The sequence below is a fragment of the Phyllostomus discolor genome, chromosome 10 (assembly GCF_004126475.2).
Source record: "Phyllostomus discolor isolate MPI-MPIP mPhyDis1 chromosome 10, mPhyDis1.pri.v3, whole genome shotgun sequence".
Lineage (NCBI taxonomy): Eukaryota > Metazoa > Chordata > Mammalia > Chiroptera > Phyllostomidae > Phyllostomus > Phyllostomus discolor.
The window spans coordinates 86,671,387-86,691,921 of NC_040912.2; the positions used below are offsets into that span (position 1 = coordinate 86,671,387).

General features: G+C 41.8%; 2 protein-coding genes across 2 annotated transcripts; both read left to right on the forward strand.

Annotated features, from left to right (window-relative positions):
- The first annotated feature begins 4,341 nt into the window (after positions 1-4,341).
- Positions 4,342-5,908, forward strand: LOC114507860 (olfactory receptor 2A25-like). The gene has a single exon (XM_028525885.2). It carries the CDS (start codon positions 4,361-4,363, stop codon positions 5,291-5,293), a length of 933 nt encoding a protein of 310 aa, XP_028381686.1. The 5' UTR covers positions 4,342-4,360; the 3' UTR covers positions 5,294-5,908.
- Positions 5,909-19,485: 13,577 nt separating this feature from the next.
- On the forward strand, positions 19,486-20,535 carry LOC114507866 (olfactory receptor 2A25-like). Its single transcript, XM_028525893.2, has one exon. The coding sequence runs from the start codon at positions 19,530-19,532 to the stop codon at positions 20,460-20,462; it is 933 nt and encodes a 310-aa protein (XP_028381694.1). The 5' UTR covers positions 19,486-19,529; the 3' UTR covers positions 20,463-20,535.

Genomic DNA, 20,535 nt, shown 5'->3' on the forward strand with positions numbered 1-20,535 from the left:
CTGAGACTATTTGGGGTTATTTTTGGTTCTTTATAAATCTTTGAAATATTTGTTCTAAATCTGTGTAATATATCATTGGTATGTTTGTTAACAGAGATTACGTTGAATCTATGGCTTGCTTTAGGTAGTGTGGACATTTTAATGATGTAAATTTTCCCTATCCATGAACACCATATATGCTTCCATTTATTTGTATCTTTCTTAATTTCTTTCTTCAGTGTTGTCTAGTTTTCTGAGAACAGGTCCTTTACCTCCTTGGTTCAGTTTATTCCTAGGTACTTTGTTTTTCTTGTTGCTATAGTAAAGGTTTTTTTTTTTTTTTTTGCTAGTTTCTGTTTTTGATATTTCATTGTTGGTGTGCAAAAATGCTTTCAATCTGAACATTGACTTTAATTCCACTATTTTGCAAATTCACTTATACAGGTTGAGTAGTTTTTGGTGGAGCCTACACGGTATTCTAGGTGCCATATCATGTCATGTGCAATCAATGATGGTTTTACTTCCTCCTTTCCGACTTGGATGCCTTTTTTTCTTTTTTCTTGTCTGATCAATGTGTTCAGAACTTTTGATAGTATGTTGGATAAAGGTGGTGAAAGCAGACACCTTTGTGTTGTTCTTGGTCCTTCGGAAGGTAGGTTGTAAATTTTGTGTATTGAGTATGTAATTGGCTGTAGGTATTTCTCATATATGGCCTTTCTTACGTTGAGGTATGCTCCCTCTATTCCCACTTTGCTGGGTGTTTTTATCATAAATGGGTGCTGTACTTTATCAAATGCTTTTCAGCATCTGTTGATATGGTCATGTGATTTTTTTCTTTCATTTTGTTTATGTTGGCGTCTTTATTTGTTCCTGTTATTGCCTGTGTTATATCTGGACTCCCGGAATTGCCTGTTATGTTATACTCCTGTAAAGACTATTGAAGTTTTGTGCATCTTCCTGAACAAGCACTTTCTATGGGAACTCATCACTCCCAGTGACTTAATGTATTTTATATGCTCCTAGCACATAACTTAATCTCTCTTGTCAGGCCTCTTCCCAAACTGCAGTGTTTCAGATCAGTGTTTACTATTGCAGGTCAATGTGAACAGCAGTGCCTGCTGAATCAACCTCAGGATAGCAAATGCGGTGTCCTCGAAGTCACTTAAAGGGCCCTAAAAATAAGGAAATAGGCTTCAATCTCTATGAATTTCCAAGTTAAAAAAAAAACACTTTTCAGCAGACAAAGATGATTCACTCCCTTGGGAGGAACCAGTCCTTCGAGATGTTCATCTTAACAATCTCCATGGGGGCCACACACACCACATCATGAAGCTTAAACCATTCTCCTCAGGGGTAAGCAGGTGGGCTCCACCTCAGATCAGCTGCTTAGAATCCAGATATTTGGGGATGTGGAGATTGTGCTGTGACACGTCATGTAACATCTGACTTGTGTACCTGTTACATCTTCATGCAAGACCTTGCTGAGGTGGATCACCCCTACCATTTCTCCTGAGTTCTCACTTCCCTACCAGCACCACACACACAGTCACTCACACACACATACTCACACCTTCAGACAACAAAGCTGGAGTCAAGAGTAGAATATCAGGTTTGTCCTGCTCAGTAGAAAGGACATGGAATGGTGGGCAGACACTTTGTAATTTGTTCCCTGGACTCCACAGGTATGTGTCTGGGGAATGGGTGGGCGGTGGTCAGAGTGTAACCCCCTCTCATTCGGAAGCCTCCTGAGCTCCCCTGTGTCCTGTCCTTGTGGTCTGGACAGAAAGGGCCTCTGTGACTCATCACTCAGGGAGCCCTCCTCAAGCAGTGGGTGCCTCAGCCCAACCTCTCCTCTTCCTGTGTATTCAAACCCACTACAAGGAAAATATTATAAATAGCATCCTCTACATATAAATCATTATATATAAACTGTTTAATGACTAATAGAAGAGCAGGACAAAAGGTTGACCAAAGTCCTCAGGGTAGGATGAAGAGAAAGACACCTTTCTCAAGATCCTATCTTTACACTGTGCCAGTGTGGGGGTGCTCAGAGTAACATCTGCCACCCATGCTGTCAAAGCCTGGGTTTCTCTCTCCTCTTAATCAGAACCCCTCGCTGGTCACATTTCTGGGGAGGACCTGGTTCCACTACATGCCCCTGCCTCATGGTAGCAACCTGAGAGGGGCATGAAAGCCATCTCATACCCTTGCCTCCTTTTACAGTGGAAGGTGAAGCCGGAGCTGTTACACAATTTCTCCTTTATGTCTTCCTAGCTGACAATCATGTGCTGCTACCATCTCTTAGAAATAGCCTCCTTTTCCTCATTGCCCTGTACAGAGGTGCTGACACATGGCCAGCAGAGCATCCTGTGGAATTCAGTGAAACTCCCATTGCATTTTTCTTGTGTCAGTGAAGCTGGTAGAGGCGGCCGATTCGCTTTTCCTGATTCGGTGTTTCAGGCTTGCTGTCCATGGATGGCTGCCCTGATCCCAGGGAGACCCATTGCCAGATCCTAGAATGGGATTATGTGGCTGACAGTGCCACTCACCAGAGTTTAGGAGAAGTGTTAGCTGGTGGGATACGGTAAATCGGTTCTACTGGGAATACAACTTCTCTGCCTCACTTCTGTACCTCGCATAGTCATCCATGAAAACGTGTGCTCTACACAAAATGGTAAACGTAAATGCATTCCTACTCTGTTTACTTTTTAAGTCCCTTTGAGAAGTGGTGTTCAAAACTAATGATGCTAAAGTGAAAATGTGTTGTTCTTAAACTTTAAAAGTAGAGGAACAAACGTGAGAGAAGCCAGCCTGTGCGTGCAAGGTTGTCATGACACAGTCTGTTCTTTGTCTGGATCTCTCTGAGAAATGCTGCTCCTCTGTGACCCCCTGGTGTGTGTCCTGGAAGGTGTGTTTAGCTTTTGTATTTAGAATGAAAGCCCACCTGAAATTTATCTCGGGCCTCCTGTGTGCTGGCCAGGTTAGAGTTTTCTCCATGGATATCCCACAGACCATGCGGACTTCCCTGGAAACACTGGCACCAACTTTGTGTGTCTGAACTTCAGAGTCACCCAAGCTGCCGTGTTGTGTTATTGGTTTACATTTGCCCCAGTTCCCCGGTGATTTAATCATGTTGGCTTTGTGGTAAATGTTACTAGTGAATAGTTTCACTTCTCTTCCTTCATACCTTTTCTGAAGGTCTTTTGGCAATCCTTGAGTTTTCGCATTTTCATATGTGATATTTAGAAAAAGATTATGAATTTCCACATGAGAAAAAGAACTGCTGGGATTCTGACTCGAATTTCATGCAGTGTGGCCCATTTGGGGATATTTTGAATCTTTACGTATTTTCCAGCTCTTTGGCATACATACATTTTTCATTTTGCACATTGACCCTGAATTCAGAGATTTTGTAAATACGCTTATGAATTTCAGTAGTTCACCTGTAGAAGTTTTCTCTACATACACAATTGTGTTTTGTGAAAAATGACATTTTATATTCTCCACTTCAATTCTTATGCCCTTTATTTCTTCTTTTTGTCTTCTTGCTGACTAGCTATTGAGTCAACACTCAATAGAGATTGTGTTAGTGGAGTACTTTTTCTAACTCAGAGAAAAAGCTTGTAATATCTCACCTTTAAATATAATATTTCTGAAGGTTCAGGAGACACTCTTCTCAGATAAATGTCACTTTGTAATTAAAATTTGTACGGGACTGGATCCTCACTTTTCTTTTTGGTGGATTGTTCCTTTTATTGTTACTGTGTAGTAGCTCCCGTATGCCTACAGATAAATGCTTCGATGTGATATCAGTTATGCTGGTACCAGTTTCTTTATGGCTGGTCATGTTTGTTTTTGTAATTTCATCTTTAACTTTTAGGTGTGTGTGTGCATGTGTGTGTGTGTGAGAGAGAGAGGGCTGGAGAGAAGGTGAGGAAGGGGGAATTTAGGTATTTCAGGTATCCTTTTTGTAAAGATATTGTACCTTGATTTTTTCTCCTACTGTGATTATGTCTATGTTTTAATGTCTTAAATTAGGGTGGTAATCAATGTACATAGATTTATCAATACCAGATTTTTGTGTTGTCTGATTATTGGAAAGTTTAGTTCCTCCTTAATTTCTCCTTTGTTGCCTTCTGCCTGGTTTTGGCTTAATCATGCTTTTACTTTTTTCACTTGTCATGTATTCCATGTAGGAGAAAAATTTCCATCTGTGTCTTTTGCAGTGCATAGTATTCACTTAGGAGCTGACTAAGAGGATAGAAGTGTCACTGAAGATGTCTTCTTAGGAAAGAAACAATGACACACACACATCTACCAACTTAAACATGTCCCTCTGGCACTCACACCTGGTGAGCTCCCTTGTCTCCTTCCCAGGAAAATGGGGGGCAACCAGACTTCTGTCACAGAGTTCCTCCTGGTGGGATTCCCGCTCAGCCCAAGGATGCAGCTGCTCCTGTTTGGGCTCTTCTCCGTGTTCTATGCCTTCACCCTGCTGGGCAACGGGGTCATCCTGGGGCTCATCTCACTGGACTCCAAACTGCACACCCCCATGTACTTCTTCCTTTCCCAACTGGCCACTGTCGACATAGCCTATGCCTGCAACACAGTGCCCCAGATGCTGGTCAACCTCCTGAGCCCAGCCCAGCCCATCTCCTTTGCTGGCTGCTTGACACAGACCTTTCTCTTCTTGATTTTTGCTCACACTGAATGTCTTCTCCTGGTGGTGATGTCCTATGATCGGTACGTAGCTGTCTGTCTCCCCCTTCGGTATTCTACCATCATGAGCTGGAGAGTCTGCATCACCCTGGCAGTGGCTTCCTGGACTTTAGGGTTCCTCCTGGCCCTAGTACATATGGTGTTACTCTTACTGTTGCCCTTCTGTGGGCCCCAAAATGTGAATCACTTTTTGTGTGAACTTCTAGCTGTTCTTAAACTTGCCTGTGCTGATACCCACCTTAACGAGGTTGTGATTGTGGCTGTGGGAATGTTGGTGCTGGTGGGACCAGTTTCTGCAATTGTGGTCTCCTATGGTCATATTCTATGTGCTGTCCAGAAGATCCAGTCAGCAGAGGGGCGCTGGAAAGCTTTCTCCACCTGCTCCTCCCACCTCTGTGTGGTGGGGCTCTTTTATGGGCCTCCCATTATCATGTATATTGGACCCCAACATGGGGACCCTCAAGAGAAGAAGAAGTACCTCCTCCTGTTTCACAGCCTCTTCAATCCCATGCTGAATCCCCTGATCTACAGTCTGAGGAACAGGGAAGTCAGTGCTGCTCTGAGAAGGAGGCTGGGAAAGGGGAGACCTTCGTGAGAGCCTCACAGATAGAACGTACCTGAGTGTAAAGAGTTACCTCATCCGATACATGCACAGGACACAGAGACATGCTCTAGGCCTAAGGCGTCTTTGACACGATCTTGGATTTTTCCTGTGACTTCCTCCCAAGAAAGCCCATTCTGATGCTTCCCTCTGAGGATGCTGCACAAGAAAATGAACCTTCTTTCAGCTCTCTGCATGGTGCAGACATTTGTAATATGGTCATGAGGTATATTCTGAATAGAGGAAATAAATTTACATATTCCATAATCAGGACTTGTAGACAAAATTTTATTGTGGAAAACAAAGTATTGGCAGACTGTTTACAATATAGCAGTTGAGACTAATTACGTATCAATTATTGAAATATTTTAAATTTAGCAACTGTCATCTTGAAAAAACTGGTCTACATTTAAAATATTTGGTTATTTTCCTGCATATGTCTATGAGAGTGATGTTTTGTAAGGCATCAGCAACATAAAATAGGAAGAGCATGAGCCAGGACTACAAGGGGAAGAGGATGAAGGGTGTCACTCTGATGGAACTAAAAACAAGAAGAGAGCCCTGGAGGATGTCAGGCTGAAACCCACAGACACACTGGACCTGTCTCTGCCGCTGTGTTTTTCTGCCGTTGGAGCGTAGGTGGGGATCTGGGATGCTGGAGATGAGAGGAAGAAGGCAGAATGGATGTAGCTGGGAGTCTTTGGAAAAATTACACATTTTCTCTCATTGGTTGTGTCCTTTGTCTCCTATGAGAAATGACCAAAACTTAGAACATTCTTGCAAATAAGAACAGACTGTGTAATTGCTGTGATGACTGTTTGACCAGTGATACAAGAGCTATAAGTTATCAGTAATAATTTGCTCTTTAGAGTAAGAGATATAGGTGAGTTAAATAACCACTTTAGTCAAACATGAAACTCCAACACAGTTATGAATAGAACACAGTGTAAGAAGTAGTTGGAAAAGATGTATAAAGGGACTTTTACAAAACTGTCCTCATGTTATATACTAAATTAAACTCGAATACTTAAATAGCATCATAGGATAATATTTAGCTTTAAAATAATGTTTCTTTTGTGTGAGTGAAGAGTTTTTAAAATGGAAAAAATATGGATTTCTTTCTTACAAAGCATCCTTTTTATAAGGAAGTCTGCTATGTAGATATTACTACCTAAAAAAAAGGTTAAAATCAATTATTTTGAATTTTCATAAAACTGAGATTGTTACCAAGTTCTGCTAGTTGCTAGATGTGCAAACTTTTACATTATACTTAAATTATTTGGAATTTGTATTTATTATGTGTAAAGTAGAGTCAGTAAGTCAGCTCACAGGTTTGTAGAGAGGAAATACTGTGTGCAAAATTCTAGCAGAATCCATGAATTTTAACAAGAGATCAATAAATTGTAATTATTAACATTATAGCCTAGATATATTTATTATTTTAAATAATAAGGACTATGACTTAAAAATGAAACAATGTGAAGTGAAATTTGCTCTTATACTAGAAAAAGCAGGAATATTACATAATGTAGCCCTTTATGTGATGCAAAATGCCCATATATTTTTTTAAGATTTTATTTATTTTTAGAGAGGGAAGGGAGGGAGAAAGAGAGAGAGAGAGAAACATCAATGTGCTGTTGCTAGGGGTCATGGCCTGCAACCCAGGCATGTGCCCTGACTGGGAATTGAACCTGCGATACTTTGGTTCGCAGCCCGTGCTGAATCCACTGAGCTATGCCAGCCAGGCAAAATGCCCATATTTTAACTAATGTTCAAAGTAAATGAGTCAGAGAGTCTTTCCTAGCAATCTCTTTTCTCTAAAGCAATAACATTTAAAAGTACACAAATAAATACAATTCAGAATTGCAAAAATTTACATCTATAGATATCTATACCCAAAATGTGCATTCTTTGTTACTTTCGTTTTTTCACTCATTACTGTTTGTGAGATTCATTAGGTTGCTACAGGTAGTTCTATTTCATTAACTTAATTGCTTCATAGCATTACATTCTATAAATCTATCACAATTTATGTATGACACTTCGGGTAGTTCATATCTGGTTGTCTCCAATTCTGGCTGTTATTACGCTCCTGCTTTGGGGATCATATGCAGTCATTTCTGTGGAAGTCGTACTCAGGGAAATTCTGGGTCATGAATGTCCTGGCTTGGATCTGCTTCGGCTTGAACATCCAATAGGCTGTTGGTATCACGACTATTACCTTTTACTCAGCATTTCCCCTGTTCCTCACACTGAGCTGGACATTGGTGAGGCAGTGATGAGTAAACACAGGTGACCCTTGTATAACCCGAGGTGGAACTGTGTGGATTCACTTGTGTGCAGATTTTTTTCAACAAATACTGTAAATGTATTCTGTCTTCCCCATGATTTTCTTAACATTTGCCTATTGCTTATGTTATTGTAAGAGTGCAGTGTGTAGTACATGTAAGAAATATGAAAGGGACCCCAAAACCCCCAAAATTTATTTATAAAATATTATGCATTTATTCTTATGTGTTTAAACATCATCACCTTCAAACTACTCTCTATTTGATGCAGTACACTTGTCAGGACATTTTTTCCATGCTGAAAATTTTGAACTCATTGATTTTTATACCTTTTAATGCTTCTGCCTCTTTTGTTTCACCTCTTCCATGTCAGCAAAACATTTCCCTTTGAGGACTTTTTCATCCAGGGAAATAAACACTCACCTGGGACAAGATTGGGTGAATGTGGAGGGTGGGTCAAAAACAGCTGCACACTCAGTGTGGTGTGGTCAGGTGCACTCACAAATCACTCGTCGTGCAATGGGCAAATGTGTTGTAATAGTCTCCAAAAAAATCTCATAGCCGCCAAACGCAGCCTCTCACAACAATGTCAGCTGGCACACTGATACACATGGGTTCCTAGAACAGTCACCTAGTGGGGGAAGTCTGTACTACAATGGGCCCGCCCTCTAGAAGACACTTCCAGGTTTGTTTGCTTGTTTATCCTTGTGGGTATTATTTGACTATGTTATGGGTGAGCCTTTGGGTCAACCTAGTGCTGTTAGTAATTAAGTTTTTAGGAAATCACATATTTTTGAATTCATGGGGGATCAATTCCCCTGCATATAGGTGGGTTCTCCTAGCCCCTTCATTATATAGCGGTTATCTCTGTATGAAATTTCTACCTACATATAGGTGGGTTTAGAGTCTAATAAGAAAGATTGGGATTACTCTAACGTAGCATATACATAAATATGTTAACAGGTCACAAGTCTATTTTTCTTTTGTTCTGAATAGTTGAACCAGGAATAAGAAATTTATTTATTCTAGATCATGACCTTACAATCTTATTTAGCAGCACTGGAGGTTTGGGAGTGGGGAAAAGGAAGCTCTGTATGTGTGTCAGGACCACATGAATTTGTAGACATTTCTGCAGAAGCTCTCTCAGTCTTGCTTGCCTGCTTTAAAGAGCCTCTTTCCCACGGCATGCTGTCCGGGTCCATGTGTCAGTCTCTCTGTGGACTTGAGTTCCTTGGTGAGGGCAGCTGTGACCTGCTGAGCTCTGGCCTCTTGGGAAGTGTCCCAGGACCTGTGTTGTCTCTGACCCTGGAGCTCGGGGCTGTGGGAAGTCGGTTCTTTTATGTATTGAGTCATTGTCAGTTAGACGTCCTTGGTGTGTCATCCCCACCTTAATCACACCTTCCCTGGTGCTGTGATCCTCTGGGAAATATGGCCGTGCCTTTCATTTTGATCTCGTCTCATTGGACCATCCTGACACCCTCAGGTACCAGGCTGTTTCCCTGGCATCATGGCGATTCCCTGTGCAAGTGGTTGCCCTACTTCTCCAATATTTGCACGCACCACCACCACTGGGGACTTGCAGAATCATCTGAATTCCTTCCAGAAATTGTGGAGGCAGCAAGGAGCCAGGAGAGCTGCCTCAGGTGTGTCTGTGTAGACAACTTAGTCCTGCAGCACTTGTCTCTCCTTGCTCCCCGGGCCGTGACGTCTTATGCACTTGATCCACACGTTGGTCTCCACCCAGAGGCACTAATGGGAGATGTGGGGAAACACTCATATACTTTTCAGGGTCACTCTTGTCAGACCTAACAAACCTATCTCTGTCCTTTCAGACCACAGCGGGAAAGCCAGCGTGTGCATGCACCTGACCACCTACCTTTCTTACCTGTCTTCCTTTTCCCTTATACTTCATTGTCACTAGAGAAACAGAATTTTACGCTTCCAAGTTGGCAGATGATGCTGTTACATCCCAGTCTGGATTCTCCCCAAAATAAAACCCTATATAGAAGCTCATGTACCAACACTTACTATAAATGAGGGAAAGAGGGAGTGACAAAAGAGTAGGGAAAGCGAGTTCAAGGGTGACTCACTGAGGCTGCTCACTGTGTGATGTTAGAAACAGCGAACGGTTCTACCTCATAGGATTCCCTTATGAGAGGCCTCAAGCAGCAAGCACCGAAGGCAGCTACTACCAGGGAGAGTAAAGGGAAGAACTGAAGCCCTGGCTGGTGTGCCTGAGTTCTGAGTCATGCCCAAAGGAAAGGTCAGTGGCTCAATTCCCAGTCAGGTCAGGTGCCCGGGTGTATTTTTCCTTCCCTGGTTGGTGTGTGTACAAGAGGTAACGATGGTAATCGGTGTTTCTCTCTCTCACAATGATGTTTCTCACCCACTCTTTCTCCCTCTGTATCCCTCTGGAAATAGAGATGAAGAACTTAATAGCTTACTTTTACTTTCATTGGTAAATGGTGTGTCTCACTCCATGGGGTGTCAGTTATCCCACAGGACAATTGTGTGTACACTGTGGCCACCGAGTAATCCAGAGATACTTTCCCTGTGGGTGAAAGGAAACCTTGGGTCAGGAGGCAAGAGACGTGTGAAGTGACGTGAGTGAGGAGGCTAAGGCGGAGTTATCAACTGAGGGCCCCAGAGAGGTCCCAGAGCCTGAGAGGCCTGAGGAGGTGAGGGAGAGGCGTCTGCCCTAAGGGCTAAGTCCCAGGGAACTAGGTCTTGATGCATTCAGGAAACATGATGACGTAGAGATCTTTCCTGAGACAAAGCCTGAGTCTTATGACTCGCATGGAGGGTTGGACAGGAAACCTCCACGTTGGCCGTGAGAAGCAGACCAGAGTGACTGAGGGAGTCTGCTGCCAGCTGGTCAGTGTTTTTAATAGAGCGTGCTTTTGTATTTAGATGTGAAATTGAAATGACTCCGTATAAACTTTGTTGGTTAGTTTATCAACTTTAGAACTTTTTAGAGGAATTCATGTTCATTTTCCAAATCCGTTGCAAAAACAGTTGTCTAGTCATGGGGAGGGATCACTCAAAGCTGTGAGTATGGTGATTCGGGGGCCACAGTAGATGCTGTCATGCAGGTTAGGTCATTCACTTATTGCTGCACTGTGCACGCTGGTCCACGTTAGTGTCAGCAGGTGTGCCTTAAAAACACAGAGAAGTCCAGCCCAGCGCCAGCAGCAGAGCAGCTCTGTAAGACCCCCTGGGGACGTGCTCACAGTGGGGAACAGGAGGAGACCTTTCTGAGACGGAAGGCTGCTGGCCCAGTCACCTTTCAGGAATCCTTATTAATCCTCCAGTTTCTAACTGGATGTCTCCTCTGAATGAAGTATCTTAACAACTTAGTTTCTTTCCCAAAGTATTTTAAGAGTTTCAAGGAAAAGAAAGGCCAAGCTTGATCAGAACACAACATTTGAGTATCTTTAGTATTTTCAGCATTCTCAGAACACTTAAAAAATAATTCCCCAAATTATCAGGACAAATATAATAGTAAACATTAGAATAAAAAGAAGATACTATTAACTATAATTAAAGTTGATAAGTTTTAAATATAATTATTTAAAAAATGTTTTCATTTAGTTTATTGGGATGACATTGGCTAATAAAATTATGTAGGTTTCAGCCCTGGCTGATGTGGCTAAGCGGATTGACTGCCTACGTGAGAACCAAAGGGTCAGCAGTTCCATTCCCGGTCAGGGCACAGGCCTGAGTTGCGGACCAGGTACTCAGTAGGGGGCATGAGAGGCAACCACACATTGATGTTTCTCTTCCACCCTTCCCCTCTGTCTAAAAATAAATAAATAAAATCATTAAAAATAAATAAAATTATCTACGATTCAGGTATTCAGGTGTATAATATGTCATGTATATATCGTGTTGTGTGTTCACCATGCAGGTCAAGTCTCATCGAATCACCATTTATTCCCCCTTTACTCTGTTCTCCCTCGCCCCGCTCCCCTCTGCCTCTGGTAATCACCATACTGTTGTAGGTGGCTATGGCTTTGATCTATTATTTATTTTTGCTTAATCCCTTCAACTTTTTCAGCCAGCCCCCTAACCCGTCTCCTCTGACACCTCTCAGTCTGTTCTCTAATTATGAGTCTTCTTTACTTTATACTAAAGGTTTGAGAAAGTAGGTAATACCACACAGTGCTTATCTCGCCCAGGACAATTTGGTACATAAGAGCAGAGTTGAACACCGGAAGTTAGTTTTGATCCAGTAATTCCCATTTAAAAAATTTATCCAAGAAAATAATTGTGTGAGCAAAGACTCCTCCATGTAGAGTTGGTTTGTAGTAGCTAAAGATTGAAAACATCCAAGATTTCCAGTGTTAGGAGACAGGTGAAATACGTATTTACATTGAACATGCATATTAATAATATCTTCTTAAAATTCTGCTTTTTTATATTATTGGCTTGCAATATATTTACAATTCATATTAAATGAAAAAAGGAAGATTACTGATGCCATATGTATAATATACAATTGTTGAAAGAAAACTCCCAGTGATGATAAAGAAAAGGTTTTTCTTCTATGTGCTTATGGGAATTTTCAAATCTAACTATGATGAATTGTCTTTATAACAATATACATTTGTAATATATTGTCTACATAATAAATACAAAAATTATGAACATTATAGTTTTAAAAGTGGAAAATGTGTGAAATAAGTAGAGGTTTATAAATCTGAGCATGTACAGACGAGGAATAAGGGAAGTGAAGAAGAATGAGAAAGAAAGAAAAGACAGAAAAATAGGAATGGAGGCATGCATTAAAGAAGAAGACAAGACATTTGGAAAAGGACGGGGTGATAAGCGTCCCATGACAGAACACAGTCGGAAAGTGGGGCGGGAGGGAGGGCAAGGGTGAGGGACGTGCGTCACAGGAATAACTCGTGTCTGTGGGCGGGGACTGAGACGGAGCCGGCACCCTTGCAGTGCAGCTGTGTTTGCATCAAGTGCATCTGTGAGGGGAATCAGCAGGCATCTGACTCCCTCCCGGGTAGGTTACCTCTGGGATTTCTAGAGTAGAAACCGTGGCAATACAGCAGAGTGGCCGTCCTGCAAACCATGTTAGGACAAAGCACCTAAAACTACTGGACAGAACATTTTAAAAACCGTAACTCTTAAATGTATAGCTGGGCTTGAAAGAGAGTAAGGCAAACTCTTCAAGGACAAGAAGGAGGCAGAATCAGGAACTGAATGGGGAGATCTGCAGCCAACACCTGGCTTCAAGTCCCTTTCAGTCCCTAAGGCCCCAGGTTGAAATGATGGCAATGGCCTATGAGACCAGGCCTTCCCTCATGCAGGGCGGGGAACTAGAGTACAGGTGCCTGCACGGAACTGGGTCCTCCCTGTAGTACCACGAGGGATACAACAATAATAATATAATAATGATTTCCTACTGCTGAGTGGGAACCTTGGAGGTCAGAGGTCAATGAGCAGTATCTGCGAAGTGGTGGAAAAATAACTGTCAATCCAAAAGTTTATATATAGCAAAATATGCTTCCAAATTTAAGATGAAATGAACATGTCTTCAAACAGAAACACAAGTTAAAAATAAAGGAAGCAAACAACTCAAGCAACCAACCCAAGTCTTCATTGCCAGCAGGGCCGCATGCAAAAGACACTAGTAGGATGTATCTTTTTACAGCTAAAGCAACGATTATTGTTGGTGATAGGTAATAAACAAATATTTTTCTGAGTTTTGAGAATATTTGCTTTATATCATTGGTTTTCAGAAATGTCACTGGTCCTGCTGTCTGTTCGTTTTCAGAAATTTCATTGGTCCTGCTGTCTGTTGTGCGTAGCCCTGTGTTGTATTTGATGTTTTCTTAATTGAAGTCATTATATATTGCTGTTTCAGAATGAATATTGTTCTGTTGTAGATTCTATGCTTCATTGAAATACTTTATTTTTCATTCTTATAACTTTGTTTCCCTTTTTGACATAAATTACAGTTATTTGAAGTTTTTTTACTGGTGTTCTATTTCACTTGTCCCAGTTTCCCCCCATTGCTCCCCCAGTCAGTCCCCACTCTGGTAGCCATGTCCATGGGTCATTTATACCTGTTCTTGACCTTCTTCCTCCTCTCCTCCTTGTCACCCTCCCACTTTCACTCTTGTCACTGTCAGTCAGTTCCTTCTTTTCATGCCCCTGGTTCTGTTTGCTTGTTTGTGTTTGTTCATTAGGTTCCTCTTGTAGGTGAGATCATGGTGTCTGCCTTTCACTGCCTGGCTTGTTTCCCTTAGCATGGTACTCTCCAGTTCCATCCATGCTGAAATGAAATGTAGGAGTTTGTTCTTTCTGTTGCATAGTATTCTGTTGTGTAAATGATACACAGTTGTTTGATCCACTCATTTACTGATGGACAGTAGACTGTTTCAAGCACTTTGCTATTGCAAATAATGCTGCTCTCAACATTGGGATGCATAGGTTCTTTTGAATTGGTGTTTCATGCTTCTTAGGGTGTAATCCCAGCAGTGGAATCCCTGGATCAAAAGACAGTTCCATTTTTAATTCTTTGAAGAAATGCCATTCTATTTTTCATGGGAGCTGCACAAGTTTGCATTCCCTCCAACAGTGCACTAGGGTTCCCTTTTCACCACATCCTCACAAGCACTTGCTATTTGTTGATTTGTAAATAATGGCCTTCTGAATGGTGTGAGGTGGTATCTCCTAGTGGTTATAATTTGCATCTCTCTGCTAGTGATGTTGAATATACCTTCATACGCCTATAGGCCCTCTGTTTGTTCTCTTTGGAGAGGTGTCTGTTCAGGTCCTTTGTGCATGTTTTCATTGGATTGTTTACCTTCCTGGTGGTGAGTCTTGTGAGTTCTTTGTATATTTTGGGGATCAGACCCTTGTCTCAGGTGTCAATGGCAAATATGTTTTCCATATGGTTCCCTTCTTTCATTTTGATAATGTTTTCTTTAGCCATGCAGCAGCTTTTTAATTTGATGTAGTCCCATTTGTTTATTGTTTTCTTTATTTCCCTTGGGTAGAAGGATATATCAGCAAAAATATTCCTGCATGGATATGTGAAATTTTACCACCTACATGTTCCTCTAGGACTTTTATGATGTCGCAGCTCATGTTGAAGTCTTTTGTCCATTATGAGTTAAAAATTTGGTGTATGTTTACATTGGTCGTGTAGTTTCACTTACTTTTTTTTGCAGGTAACATTCCAGTTCTCCCAACACTATTTGTTGAAGAGGCTATTTTTACTCCATTTTATGCTCCTGCCCACTTTGTCAAATATTGTTGACCATAGAGACATGGGTTTATTGTGGGCTCTGTCTTCTGTTCCCTTGATGTATGTATCTGTTCTTATGCTAATGCCAGAACTGTTTTTGATTACAGTGGCCTTGTAATGTAGTTTGATATGAGGTATTCTGATCCCTCCTACTTGTTCCTTCTTTCTCAAGATTGCTGAGAATATTTGGGGTTTTTTTTGGTTTCATATATATTTTTGAAATATTTGGTCTAAATATGTGAAACTTGTCATTGTATATTAATAGAGATTGCATTGGATCTATGGCTTGCTTTAGATAGTGTGGATATTTTAAGGAGGAAATTCTCCCAATCCATGAAACACCATATATGCTTCCATTTATTTGTATCTTCCTCAATTTTTTCTTCAGTGTTGTCTAGTTTCTGAGTAAAGTTCCTTACCTGCTTGGTTCAGTTTATTCTTAGGTACTTTGTTTCTCTTGTTGCTATAGTAAAAGGGATTTTTTCCCCCAGTGTTGTTTCTGATATTTCATTTTGGTGGGCAAAAATTATTTCAATCTGAGTATTGATTGCATCCCACTATTCTGAAAAGTTGACTTATTAGGTTAAGTAGTTTTTGGTGGATCCTATAGGATTTCTATGTACACTATCATTTCATCTGCAAACAATGACAGTTTTTTCTTCCTCCTTTCCAATTTCGATGCCTTTTATTTCTTTTTTCTTGTCTGATTGCTATATCTTGAATTTCTGATACAATGTTAATAAAAGGGGGTGAAAGTGGACATCTTTGCCTTGTTGTTGATCTGAGAAAGAAAACTTTAGATTTGCCCATTGAGTATGGTGTAGGCTGTACATTTCTCATATATGGCCTTTATTATGTTGAGGTATTGCTCCCTCTGTTCCCAACTTTGCTGGGTGTTTTCATCACAAATGGGTACTGTACTTTATCAAATGCTTTTCAGCATCTATTGATACTGATCTTGTGATTTTTATTTATTATTTATTTATTTATTTTTGTTTTATTTTATTTTTAATCATTGCCAGTACAATTTTTCTCCTTTTACTCCCATTCCAGCTCACCCACCCAACCTTTCCCACCACCCTCCCCCGAGTTTTTGTCCATGTGTCTTTTAAATTGTTTTCCTATAAACCCTACCCATTCTCCCCCTGAAATTCCCTCTTGTTGATCTTGTGATTTTTATCTTTCATCTTGTTATGTTGAAGTCTATTTTTTTTCCTTTTATTCCTGTATTATCTGGACTCATTCTATGCCTATTATGTTATACTCCTATAAAGATTATTGAGGTTTGTGGATTCCCCTGAACATGCACTTTCTATGGGGACCTCATCACTCCCAGTGACTTATTATACTTTATATGATCCTAGACATGAATTAATATCTCATGCCAGGCCTCTTCCCAAACTGCGGTGTTTGGGATCAGTGTTTACTATTGCAGGTCAATGTGCACAGCAGTGCCCACTGAATCAACCTCAGGATAGCGAACTCAGTGTTCTTGAAGTCATTAAAGGCCCCTAAATATAAGGAAATAGGCTTCAATCCCTATGGGTTCCAAGCAAAAACTAGCACTTTTCAACAAAGATGATTCACTCCTTTGGGAGGACCTAGTCCTTTGAGGTGCTCACCTTAACAAGCTCCATGGGGGCCACACACACCCACATCATGAAGCTTAAACCATTCTCCTTGGCAGTACGGAGGTGGGCTCCACCTCTATCAGCTGTTCAGAATCCAGATACTTGGGGATGTGGAGATTGTGCTGTGACACATTCTGTAGCATCTGACTGGTCTACCTGTTGCATTTTCATGTCAGTATTCTGCTGAGTAGGATAACCCTGCCATTTTTCTTGAGTTCTCACTTCTCTACTAGCACCACACACAGTCATTCACACACTCAACCCACTCCCACACTCAGATGACAAAGGTAGAGTCAAGAGCAGAAGGACAGGTTTGTTCTAATCAGTAGGGAAGACATGGAATGATGGGAGGACTCTATGTAATTTGTTCCTTGGACTCCACAGGTATGTGTCTGGGGAATGGGTGGGCTTAGGTGGTCAGAGTGTAAAGCCCTCTCATTTAGAAGGCTCCTGAGCTACCCTGTGTTCTATCCTCGTGGTCTGGACAAAAAGGGCATGTGTGAGTCATCACTCTGGGAGCCCACCTCAGGCAGTAGGTGGTTCAGCCCAACCTCTCCTCTTCCTGTGCATTCAAACCCACTAGGAGCAAAATACTGTGAATAATACCCTCCTACATACACATCATTATGTATAAACTGGTTAATGACTAACAGAAGAGCAGGACAAAAGGTTGACCAAAGTTGTCAAGGTTAGGCTGAAGCAAAAGACATCCTTCTGAAGACCCATTTCCTGCACTCTGCCAGGGTTGGGGTGCTCAGAGTAACATCTGACACCCATGCCATCAAAGCCTGGGTTTCTCACTCCTCTTAGTCAGAACGCCTCCCTGGTCACATTTCTGGGGAGGGCCTGGTTCCACTACATGCCCCTGCCTCATGGTGCATGAGAGGGGCATGAAAGCCATCTCATACCCTTGCCTCCTTTTACAGTGGAAGGTGAAGCCGGAGTTGTTAAACGGTTTCTCCTTCACGTCTTTCTATGCTGAGAACCACCTCCCAGAAAAAGCCTCCTTTTGTTTGCTGCCCCATGCAGAAGTGCTGACACGTGGCCACCAGAACATCCTATAGGAATTCAATAAAAACTCCCATTGTTTTTTCTTGTCTCCGTGAAACTGGTAGAGTCACCTGATTTGCTTTTCCTGATTCAGTGTTTCAGGCTTGCTGTCCATGGATGGCTGTCCTGATCCCAGGGAGACCCATTGCCAGATCCTGCAATGGGATTATGTGGCTGACATTGCCACTCACCCGAGTTTAGGAAAAGTGTTAGCTGGTGGGATACGGTAAATTGGTTCTACTGGGAATACAACTTCTCTGCCTCACTTCTGTCCCTCGCATAGTCATCCATGAAAACGTGTGCTCTACACAAAATTGTAAACGTAAATGCATTCCTACTCTGTTTACTTTTTAAGTCACTTTGAGAAGTGGTGTTAAAAACTAATGATGCTGAAGTGAAAATGTGTTGTTCTTAAACTTTAAAAGCAGAGAAACAAATGTGAGAGAAGCCAGCCTGTGCGTGCGAGGTTGCCATGAGGCAGTCTGTTCTTTGTCTGGGTCTCTCTGAGAAATGCTGCTCCTCTGGGACCCCTCTGGTTGTATCCTGGAGGGTGTGTTTATCTTTCATATTAGAATGAAAGCCCACCTGAAATTTATCTCGGGCCTCATGTGTAGTGGCCAGGTTTGAGTTTTCTCCATGGATAGCTGATGGACATTGCAGACTTCACTGAAAACACTGGCACCGCCTTGGTGTGTCTGAACTTCCAGGTCACCCAAGCTGCTGCATTGCTTTATTGGTTTATCTTTGCCCCAGTTCCCCAGTGATTAATTATTTTGTGTTTATGATAAATGTTACTAGTTAGTAACTTAAGTCCTCTTCCTTCATACTTTTTCCGAAGGTCTTTTGTCAGTCCTCGACATTTAGGAAAGATTATGAATTTCCACATGATAAAAACATCTCCTAGGATTCTGACTTGAATTTCATTCAGTGTGGCTCATTCTGGAGAGATTTTGAATCTTTATAAATTTTCCAGCTCTTTGGCATACATACATTTTTCATTTTGTACATTGACCCTGAATTCAGAGATTTTGTAAATACGCTTATGAATTTCAGTAGCTCACCTGTAGAAGTTTTCTCTACATACACAATTGTGTTTTGTGAAAAATGACATTTTATATTCTCCACTTCAATTCTTCTGCCCTTTATTTCTTCTTTTTGTCTTCTTGCTGACTAGTTATTGAGTCAACACTCAATAGAGATTGTGTTAGTGGAGTACTTTTTCTAACTCAGAGAAAAAGCTTGTAATATCTCACCTTTAAATATAATATTTCTGAAGGTTCAGGAGACACTCTTCTCAGATAAATGTCACTTTGTAATTAAAATTTGTAAGGGACTGGGTCCTCACTTTTCTTTTTGGTGGATCGTTCCTTTTATTGTTATTGTGTAGTAGCTCCCGTATGCCTACAGATAAATGCTTCGATGTGATATCAGTTATGCTGGTACCACTTTCTTTATGGCTGGTCATGTTTTTTTTGTAATTTCATCTTTAACTTTTGGGTGTGTGTGCGTGTGTGTGTGTGCATGACAGAGAGGGCTGGAGAGAAGGTGAGGAAGGGGGAATTTAGGTATTTCAGGTATCCTTTTTGTAAAGATATTGTACCTTGATTTTTTCTCCTACTGTGATTATGTCTATGTTTTAATGTCTTAAATTAGGGTGGTAACCAATGTACATAGATTTATCAATACCAGATTTTTTGTGTTGTCTGATTATTGGAAAGTTTAGTTCCTCCTTAATTTCTCCTTTGTTGCCTTCTGCCTGGTTTTGGCTTAATCATGCTTTTACTTTTTTCACTTGTCATATTCCATGTAGGAGAAAAATTTCCATCTGTGTCTTTTGCAGTGCATAGTATTCACTTAGGAGCTGACTAACAGGATAGAAGTGTCACTGAAGATGTCTTCTTAGGAAAGAAACAATGACCACACACATCTACCAAGTTAAACATGTCCCTCTGGCACTCACACCTGGTGAGCTCCCTTGTCTCCTTCCCAGGAAAATGGGGGGCAACCAGACTTCTGTCACAGAGTTCCTCCTGGTGGGATTCCCGCTCAGCCCAAGGATGCAGCTGCTCCTGTTTGGGCTCTTCTCCGTGTTCTATGCCTTCACCCTGCTGGGCAACGGGGTCATCCTGGGGCTCATCTCACTGGACTCCAAACTGCACACCCCCATGTACTTCTTCCTTTCCCAACTGGCCACTGTTGACATAGCCTATGCCTGCAACACAGTGCCCCAGATGCTGGTCAACCTCCTGAGCCCAGCCCAGCCCATCTCCTTTGCTGGCTGCTTGACACAGACCTTTCTCTTCTTGATTTTTGCTCACACTGAATGTCTTCTCCTGGTGGTGATGTCCTATGATCGGTACGTAGCTGTCTGTCTCCCCCTTCGGTATTCTACCATCATGAGCTGGAGAGTCTGCATCACCCTGGCAGTGGCTTCCTGGACTTTAGGGTTCCTCCTGGCCCTAGTACATATGGTGTTACTCTTACTGTTGCCCTTCTGTGGGCCCCAAAATGTGAATCACTTTTTGTGTGAACTTCTAGCTGTTCTTAAACTTGCCTGTGCTGATACCCACCTTAACGAGGTTGTGATTGTGGCTGTGGGAATGTTGGTGCTGGTGGGACCAGTTTCTGCAATTGTGGTCTCCTATGGTCATATTCTACGTGCTGTCCAGAAGATCCAGTCAGCAGAGGGGCGCTGGAAAGCTTTCTCCACCTGCTCCTCCCACCTCTGTGTGGTGGGGCTCTTTTATGGGCCTCCCATTATCATGTATATTGGACCCCAACATGGGGACCCTCAAGAGAAGAAGAAGTACCTCCTCCTGTTTCACAGCCTCTTCAATCCCATGCTGAATCCCCTGATCTACAGTCTGAGGAACAGGGAAGTCAGTGCTGCTCTGAGAAGGAGGCTGGGAAAGGGGAGACCTTCGTGAGAGCCTCACAGATAGAACGTAACTGAGTGTAAAGAGTTACCTCATCCGATACATGCACAGGACACAGAGACAT

Excerpts from the sequence above, each read along its gene's own strand:
- LOC114507860 (XM_028525885.2), top strand. The coding sequence starts at position 4,361 with ATGGGGGGCAACCAGACTTCTGTCACAGAGTTCCTCCTGGTGGGATTC.
- LOC114507866 (XM_028525893.2), top strand. The coding sequence starts at position 19,530 with ATGGGGGGCAACCAGACTTCTGTCACAGAGTTCCTCCTGGTGGGATTC.